General features: G+C 45.4%; 1 protein-coding gene across 1 annotated transcript in view; it reads left to right on the top strand.

Moving 5' to 3' along the window:
- DNAH11 (dynein axonemal heavy chain 11) overlaps positions 1–19,116 on the top strand; it is a gene marked incomplete in the record, with an annotated part of 360,436 nt that overhangs the window by 206,799 nt on the left and 134,521 nt on the right. Inside the window, 3 exon segments of the mRNA XM_070059638.1 lie at positions 105–267; positions 1,507–1,630; positions 2,284–2,426. Coding sequence (XP_069915739.1) covers positions 105–267; positions 1,507–1,630; positions 2,284–2,426 — 430 coding nt within the window.

A 19,116-nucleotide genomic window follows, 5' to 3' on the forward strand; every position in this document is an offset into this window, starting at 1 on the left:
ATAAAACTTGGAATTTAGTCTCTAAATATTTTCCTAAAGTCTAAGCATCTAAGTCCCAGGGCATCTGGGATCCCAAGCTCTGGGGCTCGCTCCCTCTTTTGCAGGTGCCGCATCAGCCGCATCCTGCGGGCCCCTCAGGGTTACGCCCTGTTGATTGGAGTGGGGGGCAGTGGCAAGCAGAGCCTGTCCAGGCTGGCGGCTCACATCTGCAGCCTGCAGGTCTTCCAGATCACCGTGACCGAAGGCTACGGACCCCAAGAGCTGCGGGTGAGCAGAGGGCGTGGGCGGCGCGTCTCACGCCTCAGTGGGGCAGATGAAGCGGAAGCTGCGGTGCGGGCGCGCCAGGCAGCTGTGCCCCCGAGCCTTGCCCAAGGGCTCCGCAGCTTGGGGAAGGTGCAGCTCCTTAGAGGAGTTATTTGTCTCGGGCTGTTGTGTCTTCCAATTAGTGATACAGGTAGAATCCCCCTCCTCTGAAACGCTTGGGACCAAAGTCCCAAGATTTTTCAGAAATTTTTTTTTTTTTTTTCAGATTTCCAGGGTATTTATATATAGGAGATACCTTGGAGAAAGGTCCCAAGTCAAAACACAAAATTCGTGTTTCAGATACACCTCATACATGTAACTGGAAGGGAAACTTTACACAGTATTCTGAAACAATTTTTAAATTTGAATTATTAATAAAATGAATTAAAATTGTAAGATTTTTAGTAAGTAAGTTTTTTTTAATAACATGAAGTGGAGGTTGTGTTCCTTGAAACACCACGTCGGGCCATTGTGTTGGAGCCCACGCAGTCTGGAATTTGGGAGCATTTCAGATTGTGGAGCCCTAGACTGGGGATGCTCAGGGCTGTAACGTTTTGCCATGAATGTTTGTAGCTTTAATAACATAGAACTGGCTCTGAAATATCTTCATTAAATACTGGACTACACAATGATGTTTTCACTTTGCGCTAACCAAGCCTGCTGCTCAACACCATGAGTGTTTCCCTGATGATAGATGGGGGGGGAAGCACTTCGCTTCAAGTGTACCTCAGTCTCCTCTGCTCTGGCTGAGACTAGAGAGCGAGTTGCAATGCCCATAGCACGTTGCATGCCCAAACTCCCATGTGTCTTTAAACCTTGGCTTTTTCATCACAATATGAGTATGGATTTCAACATTGCGGTGGGGCACCAAAATAAGCTTATCGCTTCATTTTTTTTCCCCCACAAACTTTTTAAAGTACCCTCACAATTCTTGCAAATGAACACCGGTAGTTTCTGGCAGGTGCTATTTTAAATTCTCACGCGGCACATGGGTTGATTAATAACCAAATAACTACATAAAATGAGGCTGCTCGCTCTTTGCCGGAAGCAGAGGTGATGGCGTCGTGTTCTCCCCCACGCTGGTCGCTGGGAGGAAAGACTGTAGAAGCGGGGGGAGGCACGTCGTGCTGCTCCCACACCCGTCCGCCCAACATCGCGTCAGCATCTTAACGCAACATGAGTGATGGCCTCCTTTGCTTACAGGTAGATCTTGCCAATTTGTACATCAGGACCGGCGCCAAGAACCTGCCCACTCTGTTCCTGCTGACAGATGCCCACGTTCTAGACGAGAGCTTCCTGGTGCTGATTAATGACTTGTTGGCGTCAGGTGATTAAGCAAACACATTTCTCGAAAGACCTGCCCCCAGTGACAAATGATCTGTAGTTTCAGTGAACTTTAAGGAGAGATAATTTGTCTTTGAGATGGTTGCTGGGCGGCAGTCTTTGGGGAGAAACCGATACACCTAAGTAATTGGAGGTGAGTTGCTCAATTACACTCACGGTGCTTACGGATGGGGACGGCCTTGGAGGAGCCATCTCTGAGGTCAGTGTTACTCTACACGTAGGGACTGAGTGCTCACTGGCCCTACCCCTCAACGTGTTGTGTGCCTTCTAAATGAAAAAGAAAGGAACAGCGACATGTTGGATTTCAAGTCCTTTTTTATCATTTAAGCCAAACTTAACTTCTTTAAGGCATACACATGTCATGTAGTTCACATACTCAGATGTAAGAACAGTGTAGCTTTCCCCCCATTCTCCCTCCCATCCATGCCCCCCACCCTTCCTCCTCCTCCCTCTCCTGTTCCCACTGTTAATTTTTACAAAGATCTATTTTCTGTTGATTTTATACTCGTAAGATTAGCCCTACACTAAGGTTTCAACACACAGTAAAGAGTCTTTTCTAAAAAAAAAAAAAGAAAGAAAGAAAAATGGAAAGTGTGACCATCTCTCAGTCAACTCCATGTCTTCTTTTCGGGGCAGGAGAAATTCCAGATCTGTTCAGTGATGAAGACGTGGACAAGATAATTTCTGGAATTCGTAACGAAGTTCGTGGCCTGGGCATGGTGGATTCCAGAGAAAACTGCTGGAGGTTCTTTATGGCCAGGGTACAACTGCAGCTCAAAGTAAGAGACATGTGCCTTTACTCGTATATTCTTCAAAGCCTGCTGTTGGAGCCACCTTGTGGTTCTGCATCACGATTCTACCGTGAACTTGAATTTCAGTGGCTCTTTTTTGAGAGGGGACAGGTGCATGTCTGCTATGCCCTGGGGCTGAACTCCTGGGGATCTTGGTGATGAGCAGCAAGTGCAATCCATGGTTAAATTTCGTGTGGCCTCTGTGCTCCAGTGGCTTGGAGCAGAATGGTGCCCTGGGATTATGGAGGGGTGCCGCTTCCTTCCTACCTGGCGGAGGTCACTCTGGAGGTGATACCTGTCAGGGAAGGGCCAGAAGCCATGGAGGGGGACTTTGGGGGAGAGGAAAGAGTGCTCTATGAGTGTGCACGGTACGATCTGAATTGCAAAAACCTAGGCCTCCTCTAAAGGCCTGGAACACAGAGTCCCTGTAGGGATAGTGGGGCCACCAAGTGTGGAAAAGCAAATAGGAATAAAGGAAGGGGTTTGTAAATCCTTGAATGAGCGGTGAGGAGAGTTTTGAATTCAAGAAATAACTGTTGTTATCAGGAGTTCAGGGAAGTGGTTTAGCAGTATTACTCAGATGTTTCAATGCTTTTTTTTAAAAAAAATTTTTATTTAAGTCATACAAGTTTCGTGCATTTTATGTATACAGATTTAGAAACAAACTGATACTTCCCACCCTACCTTCCCTTCTACGCATGTTCCAACCCTTCCTCCTCTTCCCTCTCCAATTCCCACTCTCAGTTTTTACAAAGCTCCACTTTCAGTTGACTTGATGATTGTAAGGTTATCCCTACACTAAGTAAGAGTTCAACAAATAGTATGAAGAAAAAAAAAACACTGTTCATCAACGGAAGAGACAAGAGCTGTAAACAATCATTGAATCTCAAAATGTCCATGTCACTCCAACACATTACATTTTAGGTACACTATTAGTTACCTCAGATCGGGGAAAACATCTGGTATCTGTCTTTTTGGGACTGACTTATTTCACTAAGTATAATGGTTTCCAGTTGCATCCGTTTTGTCACAAAAGACAGAATTTCATTTTATAATTTTTACAGCTGAGTAGTATTCCAGAGTGTATATATACTATAATTTCTTTATCCAGTCAACAGTTGATGGACATCTCGGGTGATTCTATATCTTAGCTATTGTGAATTGAGCTGCAATGAATGTGGGGGTATAGGTGATTACATTTCTCTTGGGTAAATTCCCAGGAGTGGGATGGCTGGGTCATATGGTAGGTCTGTATTCAGATTTCTGAGGTATCTCCATTCTGTCTTCCACAGTGACTGTACCAGTTTACATTCCCACCAACAGTAGACCAGGGTACATTTTCCTCAAATCCTCGCCAGCATTTGTTGTTATTGATTTCTGTATAAAAGCCATTCTAGCAGCAATGAGGTGAAACCATATGGTGATTTTGATTTGCATTTCCCTGATGGCTAGTGATCCTAAGCATTTTTTCCATTGTCTGTTGGCCATTTGGATTTCCTCTCTTGAAAATGCCTGTTCAAGTCCTTTACCCATTTCTTAACTGGATTGTTCATTTTGTTGTTGTTGAATTCCTTAAGCTCTTTATAGATTCTGGTTATTAACCCTTTATCAGTTGCATAGTTTGCAAGTATTTTCTCCCATTCTGTTGGTTGCCTCTACACTTTGCTGTTTATTTTGCAGTACAGAAGCTTCTCATCTTGAAGAAATCCCTTTTGTTAATTTTGGTTTTGATTGCCTGTGCTTCTGGGGTCTTTTCTAAGAACTCTTTGTCTATGCCAATGTCTTACAGAGTTTCCCTCGTGTTCTATAATAATTGTTTATATGTATTATTTATTTAAAAGGTAAATAGAAGGATGAACACACACAAAGATCGCAATCTCCTATCTTCTAGTTCATTCCCCAAATGCCTGCAACAGCCAGGGCTGGGCCAGGCCAAAGCCAGGAGCCAGGAACTCCATATGGGTCTCTGATGTAGGTGACAGGAACCCAACTACTCAAGCCATCATCTGCTTCCTCCAGGGTTGTACATCAGCAGGAAGCTGGAATGGAGAGCAGGGCTAGAATTCAGGCCCAGGCACTCTGATATGGGATGTGAGTGTCTTAAATGGAGACTTAATCACGGCGCTGAATACCCACCCTTTTTCGAGTTATTAACCCAGTATTCTTTCCCATAGACTGTTCTGTGCTTCTTGGTAACATACAAGGAAATAATAGAAGCAAATAATTACAGTTAAGGACATGTAATATGGGAAAACAAGCAAAGCCTCCATACTCATGGCAAGAAGCAGTTTTTTAAAAATTTATTTATTGGGGCCAGCACTGTGGTGCAGCGGGTTAACGCCCTGGCCTCAAGTGCCAGATTCCCATATCGGCACTGGTTCTAGTCCCAGCTGCTCCTCTTCTCTGCTATGGCCTGGTAAAGCAGTGGAAGATGGCCCAAGTCCTTGGGCCCCTGCACCCATGTGGGAGACCCGGAAGAAGCTTCTGGCTTCTTGCTTCAGATTGGCACAGTTCCAGCTGTTGCAGCCAATTGGGGAGTGAACCAGCACATGAAAGACCTCTCTCTCTCTCTATCTCTGGCTCTCCTCTCTCTCTGTGTAACTCTGACTTTCAGATAAATAAATAAATCTTTAAAAAATAAAAATAAAATATTTATTTATTTATTTGAGAGGTAGTGTTATAGAGAGAGGGAGAGACAGACAGAAAGGTCTTCCATCCGCTGGTTCACTCCCCAAATGGCTGCAATGGCTGGAGCTGGGCTGATCCAAAGCCAGGACCCAATAGCTTCCTCCAGGTCTCCCATGCAGGTGCAGGGGCCTGCTTTCCCAGGCCATAGCAGAGAACTGGTTCAGAAGAAGAGCAGCTGGGATACGAACTGGCACCCATATTGGATGCAGGCGCCACAGGCGGAGGCTTAGCCCACTACGCCACAGTGCTGAACCCAGCAGGAAACAATTTTAAAACACTGTGAAGAGGGCGGGCATTTGCACAGTGGTGAAGACATCATTTGGAACCTGCGTTCTGAATCTGAGTGCCTGGATGTGAGTCCTCGCACTGTTCTTGGTGCAAGCTTCCTGCTAACGCGTACTCTGGGAGCAGCAGGCAATGGTTCAAATAGTTGGGTTCTTACTACCCACTTGGGAGGCCCAGATTGAGTGTCTGGCTTCTGGTTACAGCCTGGCTGTTGTAGGCATTTCAGGAGTGAACCAGAAGATAGGAGATCTGCACACACCCCCATCCCTCTGCTTTTTAAATGAATTAAATATATTACATAAATGATGTTATAGAAAACTCAGACTCCCTAATAAAGGAATGGTTAGTAAACAGAGAGACTACTCCTTTGCTACTCTTCTGCTAGTGCCACACCTGTCAAGTCAGCAGTAGGCTCTGTTCGGGCTGTTGAGCCTGAGGATTTAAGGGAAGAGATGGGAGAGGCGTTGACCATGAGTATTCCTCGGCTTGGGGTTAAGGAGAGGAGTAACTGTACGTGTACACGACTCTCTGGCATTTCACATTTTACATTATTCTTATTCTGTGCTGAGGTTAGAAGGTCAGGTTGTGACTTTCAGTTGTACCCAGAGTTTTCTCGAGATCAAAATATGGTCAATGCAAGTAGCCACACGATCGGGAATTCTCCCTATTCCACAATCCAAAAAACTGTGATCGAATCAGATTTCCTTTGTGGAAATAGGAACAAGTGCAGTCACAGCGTTTGAGGGAGTAATGCTGTCAGTCAGTGGTCCTCAAAGGCTGGTGCTCAGAGTTACAGAAGCAGCAGCGCCGAGAAACGTGTTCCCTCCTCTGGAGTAGAAGGGTTGGTTGAGCCAGCACAGATGCTGCCACACCAAAGAAACTGTCGCTGGTTGGCGCTCTGCAGCCACCAGCAGCAGGGCTACTTGGCAGCTGGCACCAGGTCCCTCGTGACTTTTTATAACTCCGCATTCTGTAAACCACACCCCAAACCTCCCAAATCAGAAATTTGGGGGTGAGGAAGGAGCCCAGAAACGTCCTGCTGACCTTGGAGAGCCGTTTTTACAAATCTTGCCGGTAGGAGCATCCTCTGTATGCTTCTAGAAGGGGAGCTGCTGGGTTCCAGAGTTGCCGATCGTGGTGGTTCTAAAACACGTGCCCTGTCTTGGATGCTCTTCTCGCCGACAGCTGCCATGGCGGTCTTTCCTTGGATCTGGGCGGGCCCATGACTGCGTCAACCAATGGTGTGGCAGAAATGATGCTGAGTAACTCTCGAGACTTAAGTCTTAATGAGGCCCCTCCTCCATTGAGTTGTAGGGCTTTTTTTTTTTTTATCAGAGTTCTGTGTGTGTTAAACAGTGAGCCTTAAAGATGGACCTCATATGTACTTTCCCTATTCTTTCATTTTTCTTTGAAATGTTAATATGCTGCATATTTATTAGGTTATAGCTTTCAAAAGAATTATAAAAATGTTATAGAGTAGACTAAGCAGTACTTCCTTTAGTGGATTTAGGATTTCCTGTAAATTTACAAATGATTCTACCCTCCAAGAAAAAGACTATCTTTTTTTTTTTTTCTTTTTTGACAGGCAGAGTGGACAGTGAGAGAGAGAGACAGAGAGAAAGATCTTCCTTTGCCATTGCTTCACCCTCCAATGGCTGCCGCTGCCGGTGTGCTGCGGCCGGCGCACTGCGCTGATCCGATGGCAGGAGCCAGGTGCTTCTCCTGGTCTCCCATGGGGTGCAGGGCCCAAGCACCTGGGCCATCCTCCACTGCACTCCCTGGCCACAGCAGAGGGCTGGCCTGGAAGAGGGGCAACCGGGACAGAATCTGGCGCCCCGACCGGGACTAGAACCCGGTGTGCCGGCGCCGCTAGGCGGAGGATTAGCCTAGTGAGCCGCGGCGCCGGCCAGCCACTATCTTTTCTAAAAGCAGTTGTAACTCAGTGGACTGCAGATAAGAGAAAACCCATCAAGCCACTCCTCAAAGCTTCTCCATCCCCAAGTCCAGACCAGCTCAGGAACAGCCCGTAGAGCTCCATGCGCTTCTCATCTCCACCTCCTGTCAGTTCTCATCCAATGCCACCTGCTTCCTGATCCCAGAGTGGGGTCTTCAAAACTTTCATGAAAATTCATATTATGGAAAAACGCTGCATGAAGGTCAATTTTTGTTTTTGCACCAACATTCATCTTTTAATCTCACATCCTTTTTGAAGTACTCTTGTGTATTCCAGGCAGGAAAGAAGGCGAAGAAAGAAGATCAGAAGGGGGTCCTGCCTATATCAGGAAACCAAAGTTTGCACCCCAAAACCCTAAGCTGATGTCTTAGTGGCTGCGACAAGGCCACATGCTGCTTCTAGCTACCTACGTGCCCCAGGGAGGAAGTATTTGATCTTGGCACATTGCCTTGAAACACAAAATTGGAAGTGGATCTTGGAATTCTCAACAGATCACTGTCAGCCATTGCAGTGCCTGTAGGCGTTCATGGCCCATGTTTAAAATGCGGCTACCTCTGGAGTATATTTCTTATGATACATGGTGAAGAGTTAGGTGGAGATGTTTCAGGCTGTGTTTCCCCAAAATATATCTTTTTTACTGCAGTACTATGTATTTCTTCCTTACCATTATCCAGTACCAACAGCATCAGATGTCAAATGGCCATCTTAATTGGGTCTGTTGCTAGATTTCTGTTTTCTTTTCTTGCTACGTCTATTACTGACCCCAGTACTGCACTGTGTGAATCTGTAAAGCTTTCTATTTTACTATCTAAGCTTGCTTTTTGCCAAGTTTTTCCATTTGTTCTGTGTGTGTATGACTACATAAGCATCAGTCGTTTTGTCACAGTCTAAACATCGTTTTAATTCTGACTCAAATGAAGCTGAATGCTTATTTTACATTAGGGAGAATTTAATCTTTGTGATATAAAATATTTTATTGCTTTTATAGAAGGGCTAGTTCCTTCATAAAGTTTTATAATTACCTATTAGTTGTATATAGGAGAGCTTTGCGTATTAATTTGATAACCAGCTGTCTCTGATGGATTCTAGTAGTTGGTTGGTAATACTCAGTGGCCTGCCAGTACAGATACTTTGTCTTTCCTGCTGTTCTGTGTGCTAGTCCTCCTCCCTCACTGCATTGGCAAATACTATAGAACAACATTAAGTAACAGTGGGGAGAGCAGGAATTCAGCCTCGATTCTGACTTCGGTGGGAGTTGTTTCTGATATGTCACTGCTGTGTCTTCTATTGGCTTTTGATTCTGTGCATACAGTTTGTCAAAGAAGTACCTACCTAGCAAATTCCTTTCAAGCGTCTGTGGGGATAATTATATGGCTTTTCGTCTTGGACTTATTAATATTCATGTAGTACAGCTTGCTATCCACAAGTGTAACATTTTTATATTTTTACATTCCTCGGCCTTTTCCTTTATGCGTTTCCTTTGATTCTGTGCATACAGGCCTTAATGAAACTGAGCTGCCTGGTACACATTTCTATTGTTGCCTAATCTTTTTATTGGTGTCATTTTTTAGTCTGTAACTCAGTACAAGCTGGGATTCAGTTTGGATTTACAAAGGGATCGTTCTCTCCTTGTCTCCCCCCACCACAACCACTGTCACAGAATATTGGCTGGATAGACCTCCTCTTCCCTCCTAGAATGAAGAGGAGGCTGAGTGTGTGTGTTTAATGCTAAAGAGAATAGGATATCTCCCTCAAAAGAAGGAATCCCATTGGTTGACCCTTTTTGGTCTTGTCACTTTGTTGGATGCTCTGTTGGATGCATCGAGAGAAAAGTTCATGGTCAGTGCCACAGCTGCTTTCCACTGAGAGAACTAACAGGGTCTAAACCTGGGTCCCCTTCGACCTGACAGTGGCAGCTTCTTTCTTTTGGACATGTGTGTGTTACCCTCAACTCGCTGACAGTTTGAAAGATTCCAGATGGCTCCATGCGACTGTCAGCTATCATGATTTGGATTACTCGTGAGCAGATACCCAAGCTGGGCGATGTGGGAAGTTGGCTGTGATGTGAAGGGTGGTGAGCACACCTGGCAGTCCACGCTCAATGATGTGAAGTTGCCACCCCATTACCCATGCTCACCACCCCAAGGCAATCCCCATTTGGAACACAGGGGCAGTGAGAACCTGTTGGCATGCAGAACGTGACCTCTGAATTCCACGGGGCCATTGCCATTAGCGAGGATCAGATGCGTGTCCTTGGACTGCCTCTGATCAGCAGGTGCACAGTGCCCCCTCTCCTTCACGTTGGTCCCTGTGCATCTTCCCCTCCATAGCTCTCATCTCACAGCTGGAAGAGAGCACCTGCACCTCCCCTCCTGTGCACTTCAGTTAACTCAGATGCTTTCCTGTCTCGTTTTCCTTCCCAGCCCTTCTGATGCCCTTAGTCGGAGTACACGTGGTGTCTGTTTCAGCCCCTAATTCCATCACAGCATCTTAGGTATCTGGCTGTCACGTTGTGTGTATCTGTTTAGTTTTATATATATATATATATATATATATAGAGAGAGAGAGAGAGAGAGAGAGAGAGAGATCCATTTGTGATCATGTACAAGATCCATGTTGCCTGTAAAGAACCTAAAAATACAGAACCATAAGAAGAAAATTGAAATGGTCCTTGGTTATGTTGTCTAGAGAGAACACCTTGTCCTGTTTCCTCTGAGTTTTCTCTGTGTATATAAGCACATGCACAGTGTGTGGCTCAGAACTTACTTTTTTTTTGGTCCCCTCTCACCCAGTTTTATTCTTTGCTTTTTTTATTTGAAGTCTTATACAGAAATTAAAATTATAATTCAAGAATGTGGTCCATGGGCTGAACTGTTTAACTCAGATGTACTTTATGCTCAGTTACCATGTGTATGAAACAAGTGTCATCCTTTTATCCCCTTTGCCAAGTGTCCTGTTGGCCTGTTGTCATTTTTGTTGGCTTAGAGGAGCTCTTTATATGAATAACGGATAATATTCACATGTCCCCAATGTCCTTATCTTACATGCTGCCAGTTTTTCTCCAAGTTCACCAAAATCCTGGCAACTTTGTGATGGCTTCTGTTTTACATGTATATTTATTAAAAATGCCCAAGTTTTCCATTATAACTTTCATGTGTTAAGTGGCTTTTAGATAGCACTTCTTTTTTTATTTTTTTAAAGATTTAGTTATTTATTTGAAAGAGTTACACAGAGAGAGGAGGAGAGGTAGAGAGAGAGAGCGGTCTTCCATCCGCTGGTTCACTCTCCAATTGGCCGCAATGGCCAGAGCTGCACCAATCTGAAGGCAGGAACCAGGAGCTTCTTCCAGGTCTCCTACGCAGGTGCAGGGGCCCAAGGACTTGGGCCATCTTCTACTGCTTTCTCAGGCCACAGCAGAGAGCTGGATCGGAAGTGGAGCAGCCGGGACTTGAAATGGTGCCTATATGGGATGCCGGCACTGCAGGTGGTGGCTTTACCCGCTATGCTATAGCGCCAGCCCCTAGGTAGCACTTCTATGCTATGTGATTATAAAAATATTATCCTGAATTTAATTTATGACCTTTTCACTAGTTAGCCCTGGACTTTTACATAAACATTAGGTGGTTTTCCCACTTTCGTGCCCTCATTGCCTCAGTACCATTTATTACATAATCTCTCCTCTTACCACTGGTTGGAAATGCTGCCGGTCCCATCTACCAAAATCCTGCATGTGTGGGCTTCTGTGTTTAAGCTCCCTATTATATCCCAGTAGCTTGTTCTCCGCTTGGGTAAGCCCGCACTGCCTTGTTTACTGAAGGTTTGTACAGACGGAGCATCCTCACCCAAAAATTGGAATCCAAGGCAGATTTGGGAGCACATTGGACTTCCGGTTTCTGGATTAAGAGTGTTCAAGGTTATGCAATATTCAAAATTCCAGAAAACTACAAAATCTGAAGCATTCCTGGTCCCAAGCATTTCACATAAGGACTGCTTAACCTGCAGCAAATTCTGGGATGGAGCAGAGCAAGATCGCCGCCTTTTTCTAAATTTACTTAACTATTTGTTCCTTTAATTTCCAAATGCACTATGAAATCAGTTTGATTTTTTTTTTAAATATCCAATGAGAATATATTGTGTAATTTTGGAATGACATATACACATACCATATTGAACATTTCCATTCATTCACCTACACTGTTTCTTAAAATTTTTTGTAACTTAAGATTTATTCCCTGATAGTGTGAATTCTTTCTTGGTGTTCTCTTTCTCCAAATCCTTTGATGTTCTTAGCCATTTTTACTCTATATGAACTTAAAAAATCACTTTTCTAAATGTTGCTCATCCTATTAGAAATTATTAGAATTGCCTAAAATTTGTTATTGAATGTAGGACAAAATTGATATCTTTGTAACAGTTGGGCTCCTTCCCAAATTTAGCCTATCTCTTCCTTTAGTCAAAATATCTTTAATTGACCTTTGATAAAGCAGTTGGTTTTTATTCAAATTCATTTTTATATATCTTTCATTAAGTTCTTCTCACAATATTTTATGATACCTTTTGCTCCTGTCAAATTTATAATGGATAATTGTGTGCATAATAAGAAAGCCATTGGATTTTGGGAAGACAGAATGGATAGATATTTATTGGTTTGACTTACCAACCAGTGCATTGAACACTAAGGATGTCCAATCCACTTTAAAATGTTTATATATTTGAGAGACAGAAATCCACACACGCACACACACATACGCACACATACACACACATACACACATATACACACATGCACACATACACACATGCACACATACAAACATACACATAGCTCCCATCTGCTGATTCACTCGCCAAATGCCCATGGTGACCCTGGACTGGTCCAGACCAAAGCTGGGCACCTGGAACCAGGAACTCCATCTGAGTCTCCCACGTGAGCCATCATCTGCTGTCTCCCAGGAAGCTGGAGTTGGGAGCAGAGCCAGGTCTTGAACCCTGGCCTCTGATATGCGACTTGAGTGTCTCAGTTGGCAGCTTACCTGTTAAGATAAATGCCCACCTCAGGTCCAGCACCTGTTGCGTTCTGTTCTTGGGAGTTTACTGGGTAGGCAGTTAAGTCATATTTGAATTTTTACTCCTTTCCAATAAACACCTGTTATCTGCATTATGTGAAACTCTGAGTAGCACTTACAACTTTTAAGTGAACCTAGTAACCATCTTTACCTTACTTTAATGGAATGTTGCCATCATTAGGCACCGGGTGAAATGTTGGCTTGGGATATTTTAAATATTATTTTTAGGAAGAGGTGTTAGACTTTATCACATCTGTTCTTAACGAGTCACTGTCATTTGTTTTCACCCTTCATCTTGGCCTGTTCTTTTATTACAAATGCTATCATTTTCTTTCCTTTTAGCCTCTTGAGGGTACCAAGCAAATTTGTTTCATCAGATCATTGCACTGAGCTAACTTCAGGAAAACTACCTTCCAATCTGCAAGATATTTTAAAATTGTCCTTGATTTCATAGCAATCTTTTTTGTCTCAGTCCTCATTTAGACTTTTTTTCCCCCTCTTCTTCCTTCTTGGTTGGAAATCAGGGCAACTCATAGCTGGAGTTTGGCACCACACAGGGCGGAGGCTTGCTCTTGTGAGTCCAGGCAAGTCGCAGGTCTGAGCTGAAATGCGGGGCAGTGTGCTTACCCCAGGGGCAGTCGGCGCCTTTGCAGGGCGCAGAAGCCAAGGACTCGGCGCTCACACTCGCAGTCTCCGTGGTATCACTTCCAGTTTGTAGGTGAAGCCCAGACACTCACCTGTCCACTAGCAAGCCTCACTGCGTGGAACCTCACCTTGTGTGGTTGTGGCCATCTCTCTCTTCACATCTGCACGTGGCTAAGCAACAGAGCACCTGGCTCCCTTCGCTCACTGGGTGGCCAGCCAGGGTGGCTGATTCTCCGTGACAGGGAGATGCCTTTCATCCTGGCACTTGTGCTGATGGGGAACAAGACACACCCTGTGGCCAGCTCACCCACTGCCAGTTCCAGGACACTGGACTCTCTCCCCAGCCAATAGTTTGACTTGTCGGGACCTCACCTCTCTGAAACCAGTGCTTTCACTCTATATTGGAGACTTACCATCTTTGAGACCCAATAAAACAGCAAAACCTTGACAAAAAATTAGGACACGATTATCAATATTTTATTTTGCCCAGAAGAGTTTAAAAAAAAAAAAAACTGCTATCTCTTTATGTATTTGTTCAACCAGTCCCCATTCAACGAGAGTTTGTTGAGTGCCTGTGAGAGGTGCTGGGTCCTGGGGAGGTGACAGGGCCCAAAGCCAGCCCTACCCCTGTCCACATGGAGCTCACCTCCTTGTGGGCAAGGCTCATGTCAATTCTATAATTCCAGCATTGCATGTAGAGGGGTGACTCTGGATGTGAGAGCTTTGGGTTTCGTAGACTGGCCAGAGGACATCCAAGATTCATTGAGAAAATGTGTAGAAATCGGCCAGCGCTGTGGCTCACTTGGTTAATCCTCTGCCTGCGGTGCCGGCATCCCATATGGGTGTCAGGTTCTAGTCCTGGTTGCTCCTCTTCCAGTCCAGCTCTCTGCTGTGGCCTGAGAAGGCAGTGGAGGATGGCCCAAGTGCTTGGGCCCTGCACCCGCATGGGAGACCAGGAAGAAGCACCTGACTACTGGCTTCGGATCAGCACAGCACCTGCTGTGGCAGTCATTTGGGGGATGAACCAACGGAAGGAAGACCTTTCTCTCTGTCTCTCTCTCACTGTCTAACTCTGCCTGTCAAATTAAAAAAAAAAAAAAACTGTATAAAAATGTGCAGAAATCTACCAAGATTCATTGAGAAAGTGAGTAGAAATAATCCCCCAGAGTGAGTACAAGTCTTCACCATCGTTTTATACTGCAAAAGAAGATTTTAAATGGAGAGTGAATTCCCAGATAAAAGGCGCAGTGCTTTCTGATGCACAAACTTTGCATATTGACAAGCGCTCTGTGTTTTTCTCGTTTTCGGAGCCCCCAGGGCCAGGGGTTGCCAGCAGTGCCTGATGCTTGTTCTTCTTTTTGTTTTTTGTTTGTTTGTTTTGTTTTTTGTTGTTGTTGTTGTTGTTGTTGTTGACAGGCAGAGTGGACTGTGAGAGAGAGAGACAGAGAGAAAGGTCTTCCTTTGCCGTTGGTTCACCCTCCAATGGCTGCCGCGGCCAGCGCGCTGTGCTGATCCGATGGCAGGAGCCAGGTGCTTCTCCTGGTCTCCCATGGGGTGCAGGGCCCAAGCACTTGGGCCATCCTCCACTGCACTCCCAGGCCACAGCAGAGAGCTGGCCTGGAAGAGGGGCAACGGGGACAAGATCACGTGCCCCAACCGGGACTAGAACCCAGTGTGCTGGCGCCGCAAGGTGGAGGATTAGCCTAGTGAGCCGCAGCACCGGCCTGATGCTTGTTCTTGCACATGTGTGTGGTCGCCACACAAAGTCAGGCAAGCCTAGTGCTCGGAAGCCAGAAGCTGCGTGTTCCACTACCAGTCCATCCAGGAGAAACACGGGCGTCTGATTTTCTTCCCTAACCACGTGAGGGCAGGGCCAGCACTGTGCACAGGGCGTCAGGTCATTGCCTGCAGGCTGGCCTCTGTATGAGCACTGCTTCCAGTTTCAGCTGCCCTGCTCCTGCCTATGCACCTGGGAAGGCAACAGAGGATGACCTAAGTGCTTGGCCCCTGCACTCTTGTGGGCGAGCTGGCTGGAGATCCTGGCTCCTGCGTTCGGCCTGGCCCAGCCCTGGCCATTGCCACCATTTGAGGTGTGAGCTAGAAGTTGAAAAGCTGATTCATTGATTCACTCTCCCTCCCCCTCTCCCTCTTCCCTTTCCTTTTCCTCTCCCTCTCCCTCTCTAACTCTACCTTTGAAAAAAAAATCTATTTTTCCCCAAAGAAATCTTTTATTTAAGGAGTACAGACTTCATGCATTTCATAAGCACAACTTGAGGAATATAGTGATTCTTCCCACCATGCCCACCCTCCCACCCCTCCTCCTCCTCCCTCTCCCATTCCCAGTCCCATTCTCCACTATGATCCATTTTTGATTAACTTTATACACAGAAGACCAACTCTATACTAAGTAAAGAGTTCAACGATTTGCACCATAAAAAAAAAACAAGAAAAGAAAAAAACCCTGTTCCTCAGCAGTCCGGGGAAGGGCTGTTCAAAGTTATTGCATCTTGAAGTTAATTTCACTTCTTTTTTAAAAAAATATTTATTTATTATTTGAAAATATTATTTGAAAAGAGTTTGAAAAGAGGTATTTGAAAGAGTTACACACAGAGAGAAAGTCTTCCATCCACTGGTTCACTCCCCAATTGGCCGCAACAGCCAGAGCTATGCCGATCCGAAGCCAGAAGCTTCCTCCGGGTTTCCTATGCGGGTGCAGGGGCTCAATCCCTTGGGCCATCTTCTGCTTTCCCAGGCCATAACAGAGAGCTGGATCAGAAGTGGAACAGCCAGGACTCGAACCGGCATCCATATGGGATGCTGACACTGTAGGCGGTGGCTTTACCCACTATGCCACAGCACCGGCCCCCCAGAATGATAAATCTTTTGTGAGCACTTAGACTTGATTATAATACAGCTCTTTGAGAACAGAGGTCCTGCATGGGGAGTTAGTGCACAGTGACTCCTGTTGTTAATGTAACAACTAACACTCTTGTGTATGACGTCAGTGATCACCCGAGGCTCTTGACATGAACTGCTGAGGCTATGGAAGCCTTTGGAGTCCACAGACTCCATCAGTATTTAGACAAGGCCATCAGCAGAGTGGAAGTTTTCTCCTCCCTTCAGAGAAAAGTACCTCCTCCTTTGATGACCACTTCTTTCCACTGGGGTCTCGCCCACCGAGGTCCTTCATATAGGAAATTTTTGCCAGTGTCTTGGCTTTTCATGCCCGAAATGCTCTCATGGACTTCTCAGCCAGACCAGAATGCCTTAAAGGTTGATTCTGAGGTTAGAGTACTATTTAAAGCGATTGTCATTCTATGAGTGTGCTGTGTAGACTGCTTCACTCCTCTTGAATTCTATCTATTATGATTACCAGACCCTTAATCCCATCCATGTGATCACTTTAACACTTGAGATGGTATTTTTATCACCTAGTAAGAGGATTTGGGGTCCCATGGCAAGTTTTTAAACTGTACCCTTAGAAGTAAGTCCATAGGAATGTATACAAAACTATACAGCTTTACAGTTACAATCTTTATACACTTCGTAATTACAACTTAAAGAACATGGTGATTCTTCCCACCATGCCTACCCTCCCACCCATACTCCCACCCCTCTTTCTCTTGCCCCTCATATTCAGATTTGTGAAGTATCTCCATACTGTCTTCCGTAGTGGCTGGACCAGTTTACATTCCCACCAACAGTGGATTAGGGTACCTTTTCCCCCACATCCTTGGCAGCATTTGTTGATTTCTGTCTGAAAGCCATTCTTACTGGGGCAAGGTGAAGCCTCCTTGTGGTTTTTTTAATTTGGTTCTTTTTTTTTTTTTTTTTGGACAGGCAGAGTTAGAGAGACAGAAAGGTCTTCCTTCCGTTGGTTCACCCCCCAAATGACTGCTACGGCCAGCGCGCTGTGCCAATCCAAAGCCAGGAGCAAGGTACTTCTCCTGGTCTCCCATGTGGGTGCAGGGCCCAAGCACTTGGGCCATCCTCCACTGCACTCCCTGGCCACAGCAGAGAGCTGGACTGGAAGAGGAGCAACCAGGACAGAATCCGGTGCCCCAACCGGGACTAGAACCCAGTGTACCGGCACCGCAGCTGGAGGATTAGCCTAGTGAGCTGCGGCGCCAGCCCTCCTTATGGTATTGATTTGCATTTCCCTAATGGCTAAGTGTTCCTGAGCATTTTTTCATGTGTCTGTTGGCCATTTGGATTTTCTCTTTTGAAAAATGTCTGTTTAAGTCCTTTGCCCATTTCTTAACTGGGTTGTTTTGTTGTGCAGTTTCTTGATCTCTTTTAATCCTTCATCAGTTGCATAGTTGGCAAATAATTTCTCCCATTCTGTTGGTTGTCTCTTCACTTTCCTGAGTGTTTCAATTGCAGTACAGAAGCTTCTCAATTTGATGTAATCCCATTTATTAATTTTGTCTTTGATTACTTGTTTCTGGGGTCTTTTCTAAGAACTCTTTGTGCCAATATCTTACAGGGTTTCCCCAAGGTTCTCTAACAATTTGATTGTATCAGATCATAGATTTAGGTCTTTAGTCCATTTTGAGTGGATTTTTGTGTAAGGTGTAAGGTAGGGGTCTTGCTTCATGCTTCTGCATGTGGAGATCCAGTTTTCCCAGCAGACTGTCCTTGCTCCAGGGACTGATCTTAGCTCCTTTGTCAAACATAAGTTGGTTGCAGAGGCTTGGATTGATTTCTGGCATTTCTATTCTGTTCCGTTGGTCTCTCCATCTGTTCTTGTACCAGTACCAGGCTGTTTTGATTATAACTGCCCTGTGTACAGGACTGTGTGTTGAAATCTCTTCTTCTGATGCCTCTGGCTTTGTTTTTGTTGTATAAGATTGCTTTAACTATTCGGGGTCACCTGTGTTTTCATATGAGTTTAACAATGACTATGAAGGGCATGCATTTAGTTTGGTGGTTAGGGTGCCTCCAACCCACATCAGAGTGCCTGGGTCCAGCTCCTGGTTCTGCCTCTCAATTCCAGCTTCCTGCTAATTGAGATCGTGCAAAGTGCAAGTACCTGGGCCCCTGCCACCCAAATGTGAAACCTGCTACTGAGTTTCTGACTTTTGGCTTTCACCTGTCTCTAATCCCAGGTGTGCTAGGCAGTTGGGAGTGAACCAGCTCATGGGTGCTCTCTCTACTGGTCTCTTTGTCAATCTGTTTCTTTGTGTCTCTGCCTCCCAAATAAATAGATAAAAATTAAAGAAAAAACTCCTAGGATACATAGCTCTGGACGACTGGAAAGCAGTAAGTGAACAGCTAGAAACTGGCTGGAGGCAGGAGCCGTGGGGCCGGGAGCCTTCTTGCTGCCTTTCCTCATGGGAAAGGGGCGTGCTATTGGCTGTCTATTGGGCTTCCATATACAGTTTTCTTTACCAATAGAAAAGCCTCATGGTTTTTAGAAAAGAAAGGACAAAATAAAAAAGTGAATTAAAACTCCCTGACGAGCCGGCACTGCAGCTCACTAGGCTAATCCTCCACCTTGCGGTGCCGGCACACCGGGTTCTAGTCCCGGTCGGGGCACCAGATTCTGTCCCAGTTGCCCCTCTTCCAGGCCAGCTCTCTGCTGTGGCCAGGGAGTGCAGTGGAGGATGGCCCAGGTCCTTGGGCCCTGCACCTCATGGGAGACCAGGAGAAGCACCTGGCTCCTGCCATCGGATCAGCGCGGTGCGCAGGCCGCAGCGCACTGGCCGCGGCGGCCATTGGAGGGTGAACCAACGGCAAAAGGAAGACCTTTCTCTCTGTCTCTCTCTCTCTCACTGTCCACTCTGCCTATATAAAAGAAAAAAAAAAAAAAAAACTCCCTGACGTAAAACATCACCACTAATAAAATTCTGTACTGCCTAGTCTCCACAAGTCAGCAACCATGGGAATGATTGTACCGTGTGCTATCTAAACCAGAAATCAGTGCACAAATCTATTGAATGTGTGTACGTGATGACACTTGGTCCATTTTTCTAGATATTTCAAAAAGAACTGAAATTCAAGTTATTAGGTGGGAGGGAGCACACAAGTGATCTTCGGG

This window comes from Oryctolagus cuniculus, chromosome 16, assembly GCF_964237555.1.
Source record: "Oryctolagus cuniculus chromosome 16, mOryCun1.1, whole genome shotgun sequence".
Taxonomy (NCBI): Eukaryota; Metazoa; Chordata; class Mammalia; order Lagomorpha; family Leporidae; genus Oryctolagus; species Oryctolagus cuniculus.